This window comes from Callorhinus ursinus, unplaced genomic scaffold (assembly GCF_003265705.2).
Source record: "Callorhinus ursinus isolate GAN/ISIS: 27379988/994484 unplaced genomic scaffold, GSC_fseal_2.0 scaffold53, whole genome shotgun sequence".
NCBI lineage: Eukaryota > Metazoa > Chordata > Mammalia > Carnivora > Otariidae > Callorhinus > Callorhinus ursinus.
The window spans coordinates 4,921,203-4,941,931 of NW_027397115.1; the positions used below are offsets into that span (position 1 = coordinate 4,921,203).

Here is a 20,729-nt window from a genome sequence, read left to right on the forward strand (position 1 = left end):
AGCATTTCTCTTCCCTCTGGCTACAAAGCTATAACCAGCACTCTCCTTTTATGATGGTGTGAACAGGTACACAGGAAAAAGAATTGAAATCAGGACTTTCAGGCAAGAAAAGCCAAAGTAATGTGCATATAAATCTTGCCTACTGTTTATTTGGAGCTTCTTCCTCCAAGAAACAAAACAAAATAATCAAGGCTGATACTAATAATTTACGGAGTCCAGATTCAATGTAATAAAGTGGTTAAGGTATTTTCTTAATTCATTTATCAGATGACTCTACTGAAGGGACTGGAGCATTTTAACAACCTAATAAATGAAATAAGCCACCAAACTTTTTATGAAAATTAAATTAACCAATCCTTTTAGTCTTGAGACTAGGTAAAATACAAAGAGAATCCATGGTCCAACAAATCAAGCAAAACCATATTCTTGCAAAAGATCATGGATCCTTCTTTGGAAGGCTGAGCTAAAGCTGCAGATTTTCAATTATAAATCAAATTGTTGCAAGTTGAGTTTACTGGGAAGCAGATTCTAAGAAGGAGATTCGAATTCTGGAAGTTCAACGAGAAGGGCTCTCAAGAGCAACACCTAGGAGGGAGTCAAGGGTGCAAGTCAGCTGTGACACACTCTCTACAATGCCCTCTGAAGATCCACCATCCACCCAGAGTCATCCCAAACTGGGCAGCTCTTGAGTGTGGGCTGCACCCCATGGAAAGGGGTTTGGCTTTTGGCCAGGTAGCTAGCTCTCTTCAGCAGCCGCAGGGGGCTCACCTGCAAGTTGTCAGTCTACACCACTCTGAGCACTCCCAGCTGGAGAAAGGAATGCTTCAGTTCCAAAAGGGGGCGAAGGGATGTGGAAGGAGATCTGGGAGGCCGGCTAAGATGCCCACTGCGCAGGTCTAACTCAATCCCGAAAGGTTGCCTGGATTGAGTTAGGCAATGGATGCTGAAGTATCAAGCCCAATGGCAAAGGTCAAATACGCCCAGATCATGATGGTATAAGAATTAGGGTCCTGCTAAGGCTCCCAACTGAAATGTGAAGGGGACTTGGGTAAAGGCATGGAGGATTCAGCCCCTTTCCAGAAGGTCTACTGATCAGTGAAGCACAACAATAAAGAGCTTGGAGGAATTCTTTAATTCACTCATTCACTCACTCACTCACTCATTCATTCATCAGTTAAATAACTTCTATAATGGGAAAAAGCAAGGAGCCAGACTAGGACAAGCTGTGCCCTTATGGAGCTCACAGACTAGTAAGGGTAAAATCATCAAAACAATATTCTCAAAACATGTATTTTGAAACAGCAATGAGTGTTATGAAGAAACATAGGGCAGCATTGTCCAACAGAATTCTCTACAATGATGGAAATATTCTATATCTGTACTGCCCAAGATGGTAGCCACTAATGAAATGTGGCTATTGAACACTTGAAATGTGGCTAGTGTGACTAAGGAATTGCATTTTTTTAATTTTATTTATTTAATTTAAGTGTAAAGGGATACACGTGGAAAGTGGCTCCTCCCACCACCGAGATGGGGGATGGTGTCATAGTGTCTGGCGCGGGGGCGGCGGGAGTTGGGGGGGAAGCATCTCTAAATCAAACACATCCCAGCTGGGATTTTCAGGATGAGAAAAAAGTAGAGAAAGTAAAAGGGAGAGGAAGAACTTTCTAATCAATGAAACAACACGCCTATGGGCAGTAATGAAGGAAAAAGCCTGGCCAGCAGAGCATCTAGAGAGGGCATATTTGCCTTGAGCACTGATTTGGGGGTGCATTGATCTGAACACTGATACGGAGGGTATGAGATATGGCGGGATCTAGATCACAGAGTGTCTTGAGTACATTACAGAATAATTATGTGTAAGGGGAAGGCATTTGAGAATATTTTGAAGTAGAGGTAGGGTAGGATTAGGTTTGATATTTTTTAGGTGATCAATTTCCAGTAAGCAGAACAGATTTGGGGAGTGGGAAACTGAGCTGAGGAATGGAGGCAGGAGAATATCCTTCAAGAGTTACACACACACACACACACACACACACACACACACACACACGCGCGCGCGCGCGCGTTAGGACTGGCAGAAACAAGTACTATACTCCTGAGCACTCTCAGTGGAAACATACCTGGTACAACCTCTTTGAAGGAAAATTGACTCTATTTATCAAAATTGTAAGGTACACCACTTTGTAAGAGAAACTCCTTTTTTCAGATCTACCTTAGAAACATAGTATCATGTATGCATACAGGTATGCACAAGGATGTTCACTGCTTTACAGTTTAATTAGCCAAACTGAGAAATTACCTTAAAGTGTCCACTAATAATGTTAACTAAAGAAATTGTGAAACAGTGAAATAAATAAACAATGGGCATCCACAAAAAGTGCTGAAAAGTGCTCCAACATAAATTAGAAGAAAAAGGACAGGGTGTACAATAATCCACAATATTAAATATGAGCCCATTCGTGCAAAACGAACTATACAAAAACACCTGCATTTTTATGTATGCCTATGCACACACATCTCCGCACAAATAGACAAGAATCTGCCCAGAATTGTATACCTGGGAAGTGAGACAAGTGTGGGGTGGGGGAGAAACTGCCTCTTCATTCTATTCTTTTTTGCATTGTTTCATTTATTTGCCACATACACGTAATGTAAAACGCTAGTTAAAAAAAATTCATACATATACACACAGAGAGATTATTATAAAAGCAATTTTTTGTTGTAGAGTGGACTTCCTTCCTCCATTTCCTTCCATCCTTCCTTCCTTCCTTCTTTTCTTCCTTCCTTCCTTCCTTTCTTGCTAGATACTCAACTCTATCTTTTTGAAATTCAAGGTAAATAATAAATTTACAAAGTTATCTGGTTTGGTCTTGGGTCTGACCCAAAAAGCACAATAGGATCCAAGTTTTCTCTGCTATTTTCCACTCAGGAGGCCCTGGGAAGATCCACCTGGGACAAAACAGAATATTTCATGTGCTTGGACAGGCTCTTCCTATCCACAACTGCACTTCTGGCTTGGAGGTGGGCAGGTGGTGAGACAGGAAGGTCAGACATTAATACCTCCGTCTTGCTGCAACGGAAGCTGAGCTGTGAGAAGTTCAGTGACAAGCTCTGGTCACAGCAGATGGCAGGCAGCACCAGGGCAAGGGCAAAAGAAAGGCCCTTTTTTTTATGCCAGCCAGGTTCTTCTCCACATGTCTGGCCTGCACCAAGGACTACAGTTTGGATCCTGCAAAACGGCTACAAGCAAAAATCACGCAATGGGACTCCACAAAACTCTTGGAGTTTCTTGGGATTTATAAATACGTATATATATTATATGTTAGGGTTACTGTCTGCTTCATAATTTAATATGCCAAATGTTATTTCAGGGTTTCATTCATACTTAAATGTTTGCTGAGCTCCTACTATGTGCCCAGACATTATTTTAGCCACAGAGAATTCTGCCATTAACAAAACTGGAGAAGATTTTATCCGCTTGATGCTTAGAGGCAAGTGGGGGAAAAAATGGGAGATAAAGAAATGAATAATTTAAAAAATAATTTAAAAAACAAAAAGGAGATGAGACCAAGAATACCTGAGGGGGCTGGGGGGCACTTCAACTGGATGGTCAACAGTTCCCTGGGGAGGTGACTTTTGAGCTGATGACTGAAGTGAGAGCCAGGCACCAGGGAAGGGCATTACAGATGAAAGGAAGCAGTAAGTGAACAGAACCTGCATGGCAAAGAGCTTGCCTTGTGAGGAACAGAAAGAAGCTGGTGCACGGAGTTTAGAGAGAAAAGCAAAGAAGGAAAGAGAAGCTGGGGCGCCTGGGTGGCCCAGCTGGTGAAGCGTCCAACTCTTGGTTTCAGCTCAGGTCATGATCTCCGGGTCCTGCGATCCAGCCCTGGATCGGGCTCTGCCCTCGGGGTGGGGGGGGAGTCTGCTTGTCTCCCTCTCTCTCTGCCCCTCCCCCTATTCATGCTCTCTCTCTAAAATAAAATAAATAAATCTTTTTAAAAAAAAGATTAAGAGAAGCTCAAGATAGCGCATTAAACAAGGCCTTGTAGTTCTTAATATCTAGGAACCACATAAATGGAATAATCAGAAATTGCATCTAGCTATCAGTAAAAAGATGCATCTCATCCCGCCTCCCAGCCAGACCCACCTGAAGCATCTTACAAGACTTGACCAGGTTAATAAAAATATTAACCACATTAATCAATATATATGGGCTGTATTTGTCGATATTTATTTATTTGATTCAGTAAATATCTTTTTACCCAATAGATATTAACCAAATTTTCAATTTTATAATTTTATTTTTAGAATAAAAATTAAAAGCACAGCCACAGTTAACATTTGATTTATTGTATCTTCTAAGTGAAAGACTTCTGCATAGCATTTCCCAGGAAAGTGCTTTTCTTAAAAAGTAAATCATCTCTTCTGTGTTTCTAAATCCTAGTAATAACTACTTCTTAAGTTGACTGTCACCCTAAAAAGAAAAAAGACTACAAAACTGAAAAGATTCTAATTATAAAATTGCCAAGAACTCAATCTCAGACTGGAGAGAATCTATACAAATGGGTCCATCTCTCACCTGCTGAACTAGCAAAACCTTGAAAAGGCTCTCGAAGCATACTTTTGCAAGATGAGAGGAACCAGACGTTCTCACAGATGGCAGGGCAACCTCGATAAAACTTTATGTGTAAATACGCTTTGGACACTGAGCCCCACTTCTAGGAATTCATTTATCAGTAAGCTCACCACTGGGTGAGAGAAGAGATCATCTGTGACACTGCTTGTCACAGAGAAGAAAAAGAATTACTCAAATGTTCCACAACAGACATGCAGTTTGGATTCAAACTCAGGCTCTGCTGCATACCAGCTATGTGACTTGGACAAAAACTTACCCTCTCAGGCACTCAGTCTTGTGATCTGTAAAATGGGCACAAAAACACCTACTTCATGCCCATCTTTAATAACAGATAAAAGGAGGGAAGGAAAGAAGAATGAATAATCAAAGAAATGTACAGAATTTATTTATACACTGGAATCCTAATTATTGAAAAGCATAATATATTACTCAAGAAAACCACACCACAGAGAAGTATGTAATTATATATTGCACACATGTGCACACACACATGCCCACACAGAACTAGCTATACATAGACTATTCTGGAATATTCATAGTGGTTGCTTCTGGGAACTAGATTCCTGGGAATGAAGTTGAAAGGAAATCTTACTGTTCCATGTATAAACTTTGTACTTTCAAATCTGTACCAAATATACATATTACCTGCCACAAGAAGAAATCAAGTAAGATTTAATTTTAAGGGGGTCAATCTAAACCTCCACCATTAATTGCTATATTCCCTGATACTCACTTTGCAAGTTACATACCAACAGCAATTACAAGAAATTCTAGAACAGTTGGCCACTCAAGCACAAAATCTACAACAAAATTAAGTGGGATATAATTTGAATATCTCATTCTATTATTCTGACCTTCAGCAAAATCACTCGTTCATTTGGTCAGCAAATACTGAAAATTTACTATGGGCAGAGAGCTGGGGGATACAGAGTGAACAAGGTAGCTAAGGTCTTTGGCCACCTAAAACTTACACCCTGGTAGGAGAAGAAATAACCTACAAAAACATGAAGAAAAACATCTGGCACAAAAGTTAAGAAAATCTAAAAATCCTATGCGTACTCTTAAATTAGAGTTCTAGAGGGATGTGAAGAAAAGACTTTTTAGATGTGGTGGTCCTTAATGATGTAATGTATGGTGATTAACATAACAATAAAAATTAAAAAAAAAAAAGATGTGATGGTCCTGGCAGGTTGTTCTGAGATAGGAATTATGAAGTTAAAATCTGGAGACCAAGAGAGGGCCAGGCAGGAGAAATTCAGAGGGAAGGAGAGCCATTAATGGAGATCTATTCAAACCGATGAAGACCTCTCAGGGCAAACTCCCCAGGAAATGTTCCTTTCAAACCTCACTTCACACATTTTCCATCTGAATTCATGGATGTTGGAGAACTAGACTCGTTTCATAACATGTAGATTTGGGCCAATGTTGGTAGAATATAACTCGGGCTTAAAAAGTGGTTCTTTTGCAAATTAGCCAAAGTATCTTCATATTTACAGATGGAAACTTGGAGCCCTAAAGAAATTGTTCATCATATGAAGAGTTAATTTTGCTATGGGATTCAAAGAGGTATGATTTCTTGAAGGTTTTTAAAATAAATTTCTTTTATTGAGTTAATGTGTGGCTTTAAGATAATAAAATGCATTTTAAGACTAATTGCTTTCCTAAGCAGAGAAACTTGTATTAAGGAAAAACTCTGAACTCAAACTAGTGTTTTAATTTAATTTGAGTTAGTCCATTCATAAGATAGACTTCTTTTCCTTTCTGTTAACCACTAAAGTAGTCATTGTAAACATGAGTGAAGAGAAGACAAAATAAAGGTTTGGGCAAAAAATAGGAAAAAATTTTGGGGGGGGGGGTGTTTAGGGTGAGAAGTGACATATACAGTATGGTGATATCAGATGGAAGTTTCTTAAAAGGATGGTATTGAGTACATGGGATATTTTTTCTTAGGACCCAATTTTTAAGATATTTCTATAAAATCAAGCCATATGGCCAGTATAAGTTTTACCTATAAGGGTTATAAAGACTATGGACTCTGAGAAACAAACTGAGGGTTCTAGAGGGGAGGGGGGTGGGGGGATGGGTTAGCCTGGTGATGGGTATTAAAGAGGGCATGTATTGAATGGAGCACTGGGTGTTATACGCAAACAATGAATCATGGAACACTACATCAAAAACTAATGATGTAATGTATGGTGATTAACATAACATAAAAACAAACCTACTTAAGAAGAGAAGTACAATAGTCGTGAGTCTCCCAAGCTTAGTCATGCATAGGCCACCATTTGGATTTGTGCCATACTGAGTTCCACCACCTACCTTCTTACTTTTTGCCACTCTGTGGTATGCTTACACTATGAGTTAGTCATCCATTAAATAATTTTACTTTTTAAATTGAATAAGCTTATTTAAAAAGGAAGCTACACATCTTTATCTTAAATGGAAAACCAATATCACTTGAAGGTAAATGTAAAATTTAATGCAATATAAAGTTAATGAATACAATAAAACAAGATTGTTACCTGAAGCCTCTGCATCTAAGTAGGGTTTTCTCCCTATTAAAAGGCCTTCAGGGAGTGCCTGGCTGGCTCAGTAGATAAAGCATGTGACTCTTGATCTCAGGGTTGTAAATTCAAGCCCATGTTGGGTACAGAGATTACATAAAATAAAATCTTTAAAAAGTAAAAATAAAATAAATAAAATAAAAAAGTAAAAGGACTTCAGAGCATCACTTCTTTGAGACAAGTTGATTAAGAAGTAGCATTTTTCTTAGGATTCAATGTTACTGACCTCCCTAATAATTACTTTCTCTCAAGTTATATAATTCCCACATTTGGGGGCCACTACTAGAGTTAATAGGCAAAAATACTGTGATCAGTCTTTTAATCAAAGGCCTGCTATTTGGGCCAATATATTTAACTCTATATTTTCGAATACAGTGTTTCATGAGTGGCTCCTAAATAAGTCCCATATTATAAAAATGTATTACTAAAGTTAACAACAAGAGGAAAATTAAATGCCTTCTGTTTTTCATTACCAAAGCCATGAGTTTTCTGCTGAGATGAGTGAATTAAGTTTTAGCAGCTTATTTTTCTTACAGACAATGAACAACAAATATCACCTCAATCTTTCAACAATAAAAAAATAAAAATCAACATTATCACCATTCATTAAGTTCCTACAACTACGAGTCAGGCATAGGATTAAGAGTTTGATATACTTATCTCTTATGAGAAGTACATTACTCTCCTCACTTTTGTACATGATGAAGCAAAATTTCAGAAAGAATAGGCAATTTCCTCAAAGCCATAGAGTCAGTAAGTGGTCAAGCTGAGATCCAAGCTAAAGTTTCAGTCTCAAGTATATGCTATTTCCACCACAGAAAAAATAATGCATCAATTCAGTTATGAAGGAAAGGAAGGAAGAAAAGAAGGAAGAAAAAAAGGAAAGGAGGGAGGGAAGGAGGGAGGAAAAGAGTATCCCAGCAAGATTTGTGGTAGCTACAGTCAAAATTATTCTAAATTTCATATCAAAAGGCAAAGGAACTAGAATATCTAAAACAATTTTGGAAAAAGAAAAATAAAGTGGGAAGAATCAGCCTACCCTGTCTCAAGAGTTATTGTATAGCTATACAAATGGACATATACAGACCTACCGCTACATATATATGGGCATACAAAGCAATGGAACAGAATAAAGGATTTAAGAATAGAAACACATGAATATGCTCAATGGAGAAAAGACAGCCTTTCCACAAAGGGTGCCCCAGTAATTGGCCATCCATAGGCAAAAAATGAATCTAGACCTAAAAGCTCAACTTACACAAAAAATAACTCAAAATGGATCATGGGCTTAAAGGTAAAAGGTAATACCCTAAAACATCTAGAAAAAAACATTGAGAATCTTGAGCTGGGCAAAGTGTTAGTACCAAAAGCATGATCCACAAACGCTAAAAAGGAATAAATTGGATTTCATCACACTTAAAAACCCTTGTTCTGTGAAAGACCTTGTTGAGAAGATAGGAAATACAAGCTACCTACTGAGAGGAAACATCTGAGAACCACATGTCTGAAAGGACTGATATCTAGAATATATAAAGAACATTCAAAATGCAACAGTCAAAAAACAGACAACCCAATTAGAAAATGGGCAAAAGACATGAACAGGTATTTTATCAAAATGTATGTCCAGATGGCAAATAAGACATGAAAAGATGCTCAACATCGCTACCCAATACGAAATTGTAAATCAAAACCACAATGAGCTATCACCACACATATGTCAGAATGTCTAAAATAAAAAATAGTGAGGACACCACAACCTGGTGACAACATGAAATGCTGGCATGGACACAGATAAACTGGATCATATGTTGCCGGTGTGAGGATAAAACGGTACAAACACTGTGAAAAGCAGTTGGGTAGTTTCTTTAAAAAACTAGACATGCAAATACCAGTACCATCCAACAGTGGCACTCCTGGGCATTTACCTAGAGGTATGAAAACCTATATTCCTTCAAAGATCTGTACACAAACATTTATATCTGCTTTCTCTGTAAGAGACCCAAAATGGAAATCACCCTAAATGTCCTTCAATAGATGAATGGCTAAGCAAACTATGGTCCATCCATTCCATGGGACACTATTTAACAGTGAAAGAAGGAATGAACCATGATACCCACAACAATCATGACAATTCCAGAGAATTATGCTTAGTTAAAAAAAAAGGGAAAAAAAGAAAACCCAAATCCCAAAAGGTTACACACCATATGGTTCCATTTATATAATATTCTCAAAATGATAAAATTATAGAAATGGAAAACAGATTAGTGGTTGTCAGGGCTTTAGGACTATAGGAGGGGGAGCAGGAGGGGAAGCTGTAAAAGAACAACAGGAAGGACCCTGTGGTGACGGAATGTTCTGTCTCTTGATTGTATCAATGTCAGTATCTTGGTTGCAATACTGTACTATATACTTGAAGAATATTACCATTGGGAGAAACTGGGTATGAGAGATCTCTCTGCATTATTTCTTATAACTGCATGTGACTCTAGTATTATCTAAAAATTTTTAAAAAATCATTTAAAAAATGAGACAGTGGTTCTTAATCTTTTGGAAGTTGTAGGGGGTGGGAGGTGAGAGGCCTGGAGGCAGGGTGGTCCAAACCTCTACAAGAATCAGATAAGAGCTATAAAGCATCACCCCAGAGGTGTCACCTGCATTCTACCCCCAGAGCCTACTTAAAGGATTTCACTCAAGAACATAATACACACAAGCTAACATTTATGTTCTCTGGGAACCATGGCATGAAGAGAGACTTATTTTACTGCTAGTAAAATAAAGAAAGCCCCCCAACTGCTTGGCAAAGATCAGATTCCAGATACTTATTCAAAATTTAGCCATCTGCATCCTAGAAAGAAGCTATTTTAAAACTTCAACATTCACACATATCTGTGGCATTTCTAAACTCACAATTTCATTTTGAATTTCAAAGGAACAGGGGTTGCAGGAGGGAGGCATCATAAGTTCTTCCTGGTTTAGAATCTCCAAAGGCTTAATTTCCATCCAACTGGCATCAAATTCCTGGAGTTAAGAGGAAAATCAAATTTGACCTTCCTCATTTCACAAGAATGGAACAAGGAGATTTCTGCAGAGATCTTTGCACTTCAATATTTTATCTGTTACTCAGACTAATTCCCCCTTAAATATAGGGAATATATTAATCTCATGTTAACAATACAAGTCCAACAACAGACTGTCAATCCCTTGAGGGCAGTGACTGGACCTGTCTTATTTAAGGTGGTTTACCCTGATCTTATACTAGTATGCACTCAATAAATATTTAATGAATGATAAACAAATGAAAGCAAATATAGCTCAAATGAAAACTAAATTCTTAAAATACCCAAGATAATGATTTCTCATAAAAATTACAAAGCTGCTTAAGAAATAAATATTTCTAGTCAATGAATGAATATGACTAAAAAAATATAGCAGACGTGGGGCAAAATATGGCAGATGTGGGGAAAGTCATCCCATCGGTAATTTGGCTTATGTCTACACACAAAATCACTAAATTGGCCATTCTTTGCTTAAGTTGGTTTTGGGGAGGATGATTAAAACCTGGGCTTCATACACAATTAATCATAACATCCACACAGGCCATCAAATAAAGATGACTAAAATACCAGCTGAAAAGCCCTTCTGACATAGAAAGTGGAGAAGTCGATTTATGTGGGGGCAAAAAACGCTGAGTGGTCTTGACATAGGCATGTGTATTCAGTCTAGGTGATCATCAGTTTCACCACTGCAAAGTTATCTCCAAAGCCTCTTTCTCTTGAGGATGAAAAACAGTGCTCCATGTATCTTACTGAATGGTTGAATTTTGATGTTATGACTATAACTTTGTTGAGGTGCCATAAAAACAGTGGATCATCTATGGATCCTGAAACCCTAAAGGGAATATTATAGCTGCTTTGTCAGGTCAAACAGGGAAACAAAGGAGTGAGAAAATATTTCTGCCTAAAATCGGGCCATTAACTAACCCATTTTTTCAAATCCATTCTCTACCACCCAAGAGAAAGACCCCCAAATTAACAGAAATACCTCCTAGTCTGATGCGTTCATTCAAACCGAAGTTTCATGGAGATGAGTTTCTTTGTCTCTGACTATCTTTGTCATTTATCCCAGGGTCATGAAAAATCTTGCAAAGGCAAATATTCTTTCTAGACCTAGCATTATTGTCAAGCAATATTTGTGCTTATATATTAGTTACTGCATGTGTATTAAGTTTGTTTTCCTAACTAAACAGCAAGTTCTTTGAGAATGAGAGTTATTGCAGTAGAAGCAGTAAACATAATAGCCACCTAAGCATCATCATCCCTAACAGACGTGGTAGTGAGAAATGGCAGTAATAAACATTAATTAAGTTTCCAATGTGTCAAGCATTGTGTGGGGCCCTTTATGAGGATCATATATTAGGTGGGTACTATGAGTCTCTTTATTTTTACAGAAGACCGACACTTACAAATGTTAAGGAACTCACCAAAAAAGCCACATAACCAGTCGGTGACCTGGGATTTTAACAGTCTCATGTCAGAGTGTACGCTCTTAAACCAGTTCACAATGATGCATCCATTCATTCATTCAAGAAGTCTTCATCAAGAAGACTGTTGATGAAGTGCTGGGCACTGTTCCAGCACTGGGGTTCAGCTATAACTAAAAGAGAAGTCACAGCCCCCATGGAGCCTCATGTGCTATTTGGGAGATACAGGCAATCAACATGTAAAATAAACAGACCAGTATGTGAGGCGATGGTAAGTCTAGAGAGAAGAAATGGAAGGGATATGGGGGAGGAGAAATAGAAGATATGGGGGAGGAGGAGGAGGCAGGAAATAAAACTAAGTATCTGGAAGGCCTCAGTGAGCAGGTGGCATTTGAAGAAAGACTGAAGGAGATGAGGGAGCCAGCTGGGAAGAAATACTGGAGGGAATAGCAGAGGGAACAGCAAGAGAAAAGGTTCTGAGTCAGCAGAGGGCCTCTGAGCCCATCTAAGTCTCTTCCCCTGAATTGCATGGAAAGGCATTGGTGGTTTGAACAGCCAGGGGGACAAATTAGGAGGTATTTTTTAATATTATACGGAGGAGATGATGGGGACTTGGGTCAGGATGGTAGTGGCAGATAGTATGAAAGACAGATTGTAGATATATTTCAAAGATAGAGCCCATAGGATCTTGTGATGGATTGGTTGTGGGAGAGAGATAAGAGCAGACAGAAATGCAACAGAGGTTTGTTTGCTATTTTTTTTGCTTGCTCGATTAATTTTTACCAGGGCAATTAAAATATTGGGACCTCTAGTGGCCAAGATGCAGACTCCAGGAGAAGCTGGTTTGGAAGAAACAATCAAGGGTTTTGGATGCATTAAGTTTGAGACTCTTAGTCGTCCAGATGAGGACGCAGGCTAGACTGGAGAAGAGGCCCTTGATGTACAAGAGCATCATGATGTGATTTAAACGCGAGTAATCGAGAGACTGCATGTAGATTAAGTGAATAGCTCTGAATTTAAACTCCGAGGCATGCAGGGCAATTATTGATTGGAAATTCTCTTTGTTGCAAAGGAAGAAACCAAGTGAGGACAGTTATATGACACCATCTAAGCCATACACTCAGTCAGGTTAATGATGTGCAAATCGCCTGATTCACCATCCCTCTAAGAAAACATTTTTAGTGCCTTTTGTGGATTAGCCAGATAATTGGAGACAATTGCTTCCTTTCCTCCCTCCCCGAGTCCCCCAAATTGTGGCACAGACATTTCTGAACAAACCAGGATGCAGCTTGAGACCTCTATGAACCATTGGAGCTCAAGCTGGAGAAGGCAGATGTAAAGGTACTGAGATTTTGAGTTAAAGGAGTTGAATTTCATTAATCCTTTTGATGTTTACAGAAAAGAGTAAGTCTGTATGGAAAATGATTGCTTAATTGCTTGAACTATATAGGATCTCAACTAAAAGTGACCATTTATCTTTGATTCATGTGAATGGAGCTAGTCTTAAAATGTCTCATGTCCCACTGTAAAATCACTTAAATGTATAGAATTTGTAAAAACTTCACTCAATGAAAACATCTAGATCTGAAAAGCCACTTATGCCATTGGACACTTCTGGACAGAGAGATATCTATAATCCCCATATTCTTCCACCAATCCTAACTCACCTTTGATTATACCAAACAAATAATGCAATCAGAATCAATGTTATGCTTTCATTACGTTTTCACAGATATTATCTTAGTCAATACTTCCAACATCATGAAATAGTGTTCATTGTACAGATTAGAAAACTGAGGCCAAGAGAGGTCAAGGTCATGGAGCTCATGAGTAATAGAAGCAGAATTGGCTCTTTCCTCCTTTTCCAAATCTGAGGGAGCATTCCTTGGCACAACAGCTGCTTACCATGAAATGTTGTTTTCTTGTTTAATTATAAACTCTCCCAAACATGGTTCTAATCCATAGACATTTGTCTGGATTCCATTAATAAAACAACTATGTCATATTAGTTCCTCAAGAGGCTTATGAACTGCGAAGTCACACATCACCCTGTAGTTCAACCTGCTCGTATGAGTGCCTACCTTGAACAGAAGTGATGCCAGAGCCCGGGCTGAAACTTACACAAGGCACATGCTGTTCTAGGCTCTACGCAGCCTGGGTTAATACCACTAACACTTCTTACTTTGGACAGAGGGTCTATACCATTCCCTGAAGCCATTCCTCCTTACCACTTGGGACCTCCATGAAAACTTCAGTTTGCAGTGTTTTCTGACAACTATGTAATCAGCCTCTTTCATTTATATAAATCAATCGCATCGTAAGAAGACTTTTAAAAAATTAACTGGTGATAAAACCAGTATTACTAAAGAAGACCAGATTTTACTGATTATGTCTTTGACCCTTCTCTCCATGAGCAATAACCATCATTCTATAGATATTCTAAAATCCGCTTGAGTAGTAACGCAGACAAGATGAATAAATCCTGAGAAAGTAGACTGCTCGCTGGCATCCAATATACAATATGTACAATATAAAATGAATACAAACTAAACTAAATTTCCTTTCCTTCTGCTTCAAATACCTGTCTGTAAACATTGGCACACATATAGGACCATATTATGTCAGCTGTAAATATATAGAAAAATAATCTTCATTACCATAAACTAGAAAGTTATGGTAACTAGTCTTTCAAATAAATCACCAAGTGTCACAATTTGGCATACACTCCAATCCTTATGAATAATTCACATTTTGTGCATTAATAATGCATGTCTTCTTCCTATTGGAATGCTCCCTAACACAGAATGGATTTCTCTTATCAATTTCCTCAATTGACATGATGGAGTAAATCTAAAATTAGAATGGTGTTTTTAATGCTCCCTTTAAAATTGTAACAACTCAGCTGGCCCTTAAGGTTCTCAAAAACATAAAGCTCCTATTACTTCTTGCCCTTTGCATGGGAGTCACTAGGTTAAGTACCCTAACAATAGTTACTCCTGCTGATGAGAAGAGTATGTGCATGGCGGAAAAGATCAAAGAAACTTTCACAGGGCTGATAGGGATTGGTTAGTTCTGTTACAGTTCTTCCTAATTATATATGTATATATTCACAATAACACGGGACATAATTGCTAAAACATGGTAACCAGCAGGGAAAAAAAGAAAGCAAGCAAGCAAAGGGTCAAAACAAACCAGGGAAGAGTTTCTAATAATTACAGACGTTTCCTCTCATCCTCCCTAGCTGGTTACCACTGTGAAATTTCTTTTCAATTTTCAGTAAAATTATCTAGCACATAAAAAAGTACAAAGACCAAGGAAGAGAAAGGTGCCAATGACATGTTATTTGTGGGGAAAGACATTAAGTTTATCACTGTAACTATACTCCCAGTGTGGTCATTGCACACCGTTGCTGATATTATTTCAGACATTACTAAACTTTCTGCCCCCCCAACCCCAATATCCAAACACACCCAACAAACAAAAACAGCAACAATATGTGACACAAGGCAAAGAGAAATGAGGTAGGTTGGAATCTGGGGGAAAAAATCATTCCAGTATCGTCCCCCTCTCTGGAGAATTCCTTCACCATCACTCCATCTCAAAGAGAAGCTGAATGAGTTCTCTCTGAAGTCCTATCAATGAATAGCAAAGGGAAAGAGGTCAAAAGAGAGGAGCCATCCCTATGCCAACATCTGTCCCCTACAAGTACCCTCAGACTCATTCATTCTTTCTCGTGGTTCATATTTAGGGAGCACCTGCTCTGTGCCAGGTATTATGTTCCACCCTAAATAATCTTCCAGTGGCTTTCCAATGTGCATTCCAGCAACAGAAATTCACCACCCGGGATAAGGAGCAGAGAAAATTCAGATTCGGATATCCACCCCAAGTTGGCCTGGCCAGAGGCCAGCCCACACCGCCTTAGCCAACACCTGGGACAGAGGTGGGTCACTGTCCAGGATTCGATGCCCAAACAGACCTTCCGCTTGGCAGCAATGTCTCCCTGGGGTCAGGGGGTCACTGACCTTGTTCACACCGAGAGCGCCTGCCCTCTTCCTCAGCTAGCCTCCCATCCTCTGGAAAAGTTAAGTTGGCGGCGAGTGGGAAAAGGGGCACCGGGGGCACCCTGCAGGCTCAGCACCCCCAGCCGGCTTTCTCAGCTCCAACTCCCTTGGCTACCGAGAAATATTTATTTCCAGTCGATGGGCTCCAGTGGCTACTGAAGCCGAACACGCGGCCACCATCAGAAAGCCAAGTCATCCGAGAGATAAAGATAGATCCATTACATACCTAGACCCGGCCTTACAGGGGCAGCCGCAAGCGATTGTGGATTTCGGCTGAGAAAGCCACAGTACAATTCACCAGTGCGCGGCCGGGCAATCTCCTGCCAGCCTCCAGGGATGCTGGCGAAGGATGAAGACAATTGAACGCACGAACAGGGAAAAAAAAAAAACGATCAGACTTACCCCTAGGCGTCTGCTCCGGATCCTCACGTACCCTTGTTTCACTATGTCATTAAAATTGGAAGCCATCCCGGACAGCCGGTGACCCCCCTCACCCGAGCGCCCGCACCCGAAGTGGCTTTGGGGCGGGTTAAGGGCAGGGTCAGGAGAAGACGTGCGGGGAGAAAGTTGAAAAGGAGAAGCTGCTTCGGCTGCGGCTCGGCGCGGCTTTAGAAGGCGCACATCACTTTGTCCCCCAAACCCCTGAAAGTGGGCGGCCGGCTGGCAGCCACTCTGGGGGAGCGCGGAGAGCGCAGCGCAGCGCCGCGAGGCGAGGCTGGAGCGCCGCCGTCAGCTGACTCATCAGCCAGCCTGCCAGGAGGAGGAGCGGCGGCTGCTCAGGGCTCCAGCCCTGCCTCTTCCCGGGGCCGGCAGAAGGGGGGGAGAGGGAGGAGGAGGGGCGGGAGGTAGGGAAGGAGGAGGAGGAGGTACAGGGAAGAGAAGAACGACCGCGGAGGGGTGGGAGACCCCCGCCCCGCGAAGTGGAGGAGCCGCGCGGGCCCCAGTGCCGGGCCGCGGCCACCCGCGGGCAGACACCCCTGAACGCGCTTGCACCCCTCCCCTCCTCTACCGCCCACCTTGCCCGACCCGCTTCCCCTTCCGATCCCTCCCGTCCTCCCGGACCCCGAGCGCACCCCAGCCCGCCCCCGCACCTCGCTCACAGCCTGCCGAGATAGCGCGCCCTCTTCTCGCTCCGGTGGCTGATTTTAGGAGGAGAAGAAATTTCACTTTTTCACAGCCACCGCCTACCCCGCCTCTCCCTTCAGCCCCATCTCTTTCGAAGGGCTGATTTTTACCTCTGTTGTGCGGGTGTCTGGGGAGGCAGTGTTGCCATGGTTTGCCTTGACCTTGGCATAGGAGGGGAGGGAAATTGCCCTGGCTTAAGCTGTACGAGAGCTTTCTCTGGTTTCCTTGGCATCCTGGACCCAGCCTTCGGTGATATCATTTGCTACATTTTCCTTGTTTGAGCCCATCTTTGCCTCCCGAACGTAAGTTTCCCAGGGGCTAACCCTTGGCCTCATTAATATGTGTACCCCCAAAGCCTAGCCCGGCGCAGGTGCTTGATAAATTCTTACTGCCCGTCAAAGCTCTAAACCGCACTCACGGATTAACTTACTTAAACTCCCCTGTACCTATGAGATACATCTTCCCTTATGTAAGTACCAGGCCCATATTTATACCCCAGTAGCCTAGCAATGGAGCTCACTCTCAGAACCATTAAGGGATACTGCCTATAGAATAAGAGGAAAAGGGGAACAGATTTTGCACTCACTGCCCCTGAATGCACTACCCTCCTGAAGCATGCTTGAGTTGATACCCACTGACATTTATTGGGCACCAGGCTGCCAGACGTGGTCCTAATCCTGTTAAAGGAATAATGAGATACCTACTATCCCGCACATTTACCAATGAGATACGGACTATCGCGCACATGGAAACTGAAGCTCCAACAAATTGAGACTTGCCCTAGGTACCACAGGACAGGGACCGAAGGGAGATATGTGTGATACCAGCTTTGTCCTATAGCCCTTCTGAAGAGCAGATGTCATGAGGGAGGCAGCTTCCTTCCTTTCCAAGGAAGATCTTTCTGATCATTTGCCCTATCTGCAAAGGCACAAAGACAGCATCAGAAATGGACAGTTCTTGTTCACGGGAGGTGACCCAACCAAGGCTGGATGACCTGTGGTCAGAGCTATGGAGAAGAAAGTTAATTTATTGAGTGGACTATTTGACCTGATGAGATTTGAAGACTCTTCCACTCTAAGATTACATCAACCTTTCCTTTCTGGCCAGGAACACTAGCTTTTAGTCACTTTGGTTTGGTAGGTGTCAGATAAAGAAGAGAACCACCCAAGAATATGTCATAGGAGCACTGAGACAATCCAAAGGCAAATATTCCGGAAGGAGAATGCTTTTTGCTATCTAGTAAGTCATTAGCTCTGTCATTGTGTTGCCATTTGATATAAATGATGTTTTAAGTTTAAATCTCTCACCAAAGAAGGATGAAATGATAAAATCATTTGATTAGTTCTTTTTGAAGGTTTAGAACTTAAAAAAAAATACTGTCCATGGTTGCCACGAAATAGATGTGTTCATGGAAGACATTTGTCTAACACATCTCTGTAGACCAAATCAACAGTAGCATAGAAACAAAGAAGGAGGCATAAGGACCTAGAAGTGAATGGCTCACGATAAAAGAATTACCAACAAATCCTGAAACTGAGAAACCCATCCCGCGATAATTAATGTTGAGTATAATCTACATCCATAAATAATTAAGCCAGACGTGAGGAACCTAGAATCAAACTAGAAAATGTCAAACTAGTTGTGAAGAGACAAGTGATCTTTTTTTAACTGCAGGACAGAACCCAATATATGGTTTTGTTTGTTTGTTTTTGGTTAAATCAAACCATTAAATGTGGAAAATACACAGACTGTACTATTCACAGGACGGACAGCCACTTGTTCTTGTCCAAAACATGTAATACACAACCATGGCAGAAGAGGAACAGAGGAATTCAGAGATATACAATGTAAGTAGTGCTTATAGATTTGCGTAGTGCACAACTCACTCAACTGTACACTGCGAAATGGACATACAGTCACACACAATTCAGTTTCACCGGGCATAAGGGTGACGCACACACACACACAGAAATCATTATTTGGGGCACCTGGGTGGCTCAGTCAGTTAAGCATCCTACTCTTGATTTTGGCTCACATCGTAATATCAGGGTCCTGCGATCAAGCCCCATATAGGGCTCTGAGCTCAGTGGGGAGTCTGCTTATCTCCCTCTCCCTCTCCCCCTGCTCTCTCTTGCTCTCTCTCTAAAATAAATAAATCATTTAAAAAAATCATTATTTCAATCCCTGTTTTTAAACCAATTTCCAACACTTTAAGCTTCTTATTTGTTTGTTTCCTCAGCATCCAAATTCCCTTCTGCCAACAAGTGGTCATCATAGTCACTTTGAGTATGCTTAATCCCTTGCTCTTGTGTAAGCTGGGGGAATAAGAGTTGATTGCATTAAAATGAAATAAGTGTGAGATCAAAATGAATTACATATAGTAGTACTTTTCTCTTCTTTGGACATCTTGTTGATAAGAAGCAAAACTGTGTCACGAATTGAAATAGAAGTTTATAACCATCATGTTGCAGAGCCAGAAATTAATCCATAGTTCCCCTACTCTGACATATTCAAGGTGGAAACCCACTCTAGCCTGAAACGTGAATGACTCATGCCATTCCCTCCGTATTCCATTCAGCCAACTATTATTATTATTATTATTATTATTATTATTATTATTATTATAAAGCTGTTCAGGACAGAAAATTATGTGCAGAAATCCAGAGGCTTCTGCAGTTTTCCAGAGTAGCTGATGGGTTCCCATGCTTTGCCCAAGAAGAGTGTACTTTCACCAAGTACTGCAAAGTACCAGGGCAGAGGCTGAAATGGCACTTGTCCAATATCTTTACCAAAAATAGCTTGAGCTTTGGCCCCATTGCAGACTGCTCTCAGTGGAAGAGTCCAGAAACGGGCAGCCTTTCCCCTGGCAAGGGGAGACAGTGCTAATGAAAATGATTTGGCTATCACTAAGGAGAGAGGGTATTTGCTGGGCGGCCAGGTGCCCCTCCACCAGTCCTTACCCACCTAAAGAGGGATGACTTGGAAGATGACACTGAAATCAGGTGAGAGAAAACCTGGAAGCAGGTCGGCTTCTGTCATTCATTGCTTCCTTGTTTCCGTCCTGCCTTCAACAAATATTGACTGAGGACCTGCTATGGGTGGAGACTGTCCACAGTAAGGTTTCACTCACATACACACACACACACACACACACACCCCGCACACAAACAAAATCCTTGTCGCCATGGAGCCTATACCTCAGGAGGAGAGAGAAAAAACAAACAAGCAGATAAACAGTTTAAATAACTATAGATGACAGTTTAAAGAACAGAAGTGGTGTGTTATGTGGGGGGTAAAGGAAGCCTTACTTTGAGTAAGAGAGAGTCAGGGAAGACTTACTTCTCTGAGGAGGTGACTAAGCTAAGACACAAAAGATGGGAAGAAGCTATGGGAAATGTTGGGGAAGTGCATTCCAGCTAGAGTGAAGAGCACTTGAGAAAGCCAAATGCAGGAAAGTTATATATATTTTAAAGATTTTATTTACTTATTTTAGAGAGAGAGCGCACAAGCATGGGGGAGGGGCAGAGGAAGAGGGAGAGAATCTCAAGCAGACTCCATGCTGAGCATGGAGCCCGACACAGGACTTGATCTCAGGATCGTGTGATCATGACCTGAACCAAAACCAAGAGTCAGATGCTCGACCGCCTGAGCCACCCAGGCACCCCAGGAAAGCTATATTTTTAAAATATTATTCTGTCTGATGAATAAAATATAGATTACAAGGGACTGGACTGGAAGTGGTAAGACCATATAAAAAAATCTACTTCTAAAGACCTGTACCCAAAAATCTTTAAGAAAAGAGAAATGAAGCTTCCATGGAGAATGTAAATTGATATCAACTGATATGACTGTTTTGAAGC

The 20,729-nt window shown here is 40.8% G+C and overlaps 1 protein-coding gene across 2 annotated transcripts in view; it reads right to left on the reverse strand.

The window, feature by feature from the left end:
* DOK5 (docking protein 5) overlaps positions 1–16,464 on the reverse strand; it is a 178,056-nt gene extending 161,592 nt beyond the window's left edge. Inside the window, exons 1-2 of one of the 2 annotated variants that reach the window (XM_073883930.1) lie at positions 16,147–16,464; positions 10,111–10,221 (exon numbers count right to left, since the gene is read on the reverse strand). In XM_073883930.1, the coding sequence (XP_073740031.1) occupies positions 10,111–10,221; positions 16,147–16,212 (177 nt within the window). In that variant the 5' untranslated portion in view covers positions 16,213–16,464. The remainder of the gene's footprint in view (positions 1–10,110; positions 10,222–16,146) is intronic. The other variant, XM_025853378.2, reaches the window with a different exon arrangement.
* Between the last annotated feature and the right edge of the window lie 4,265 nt (positions 16,465–20,729).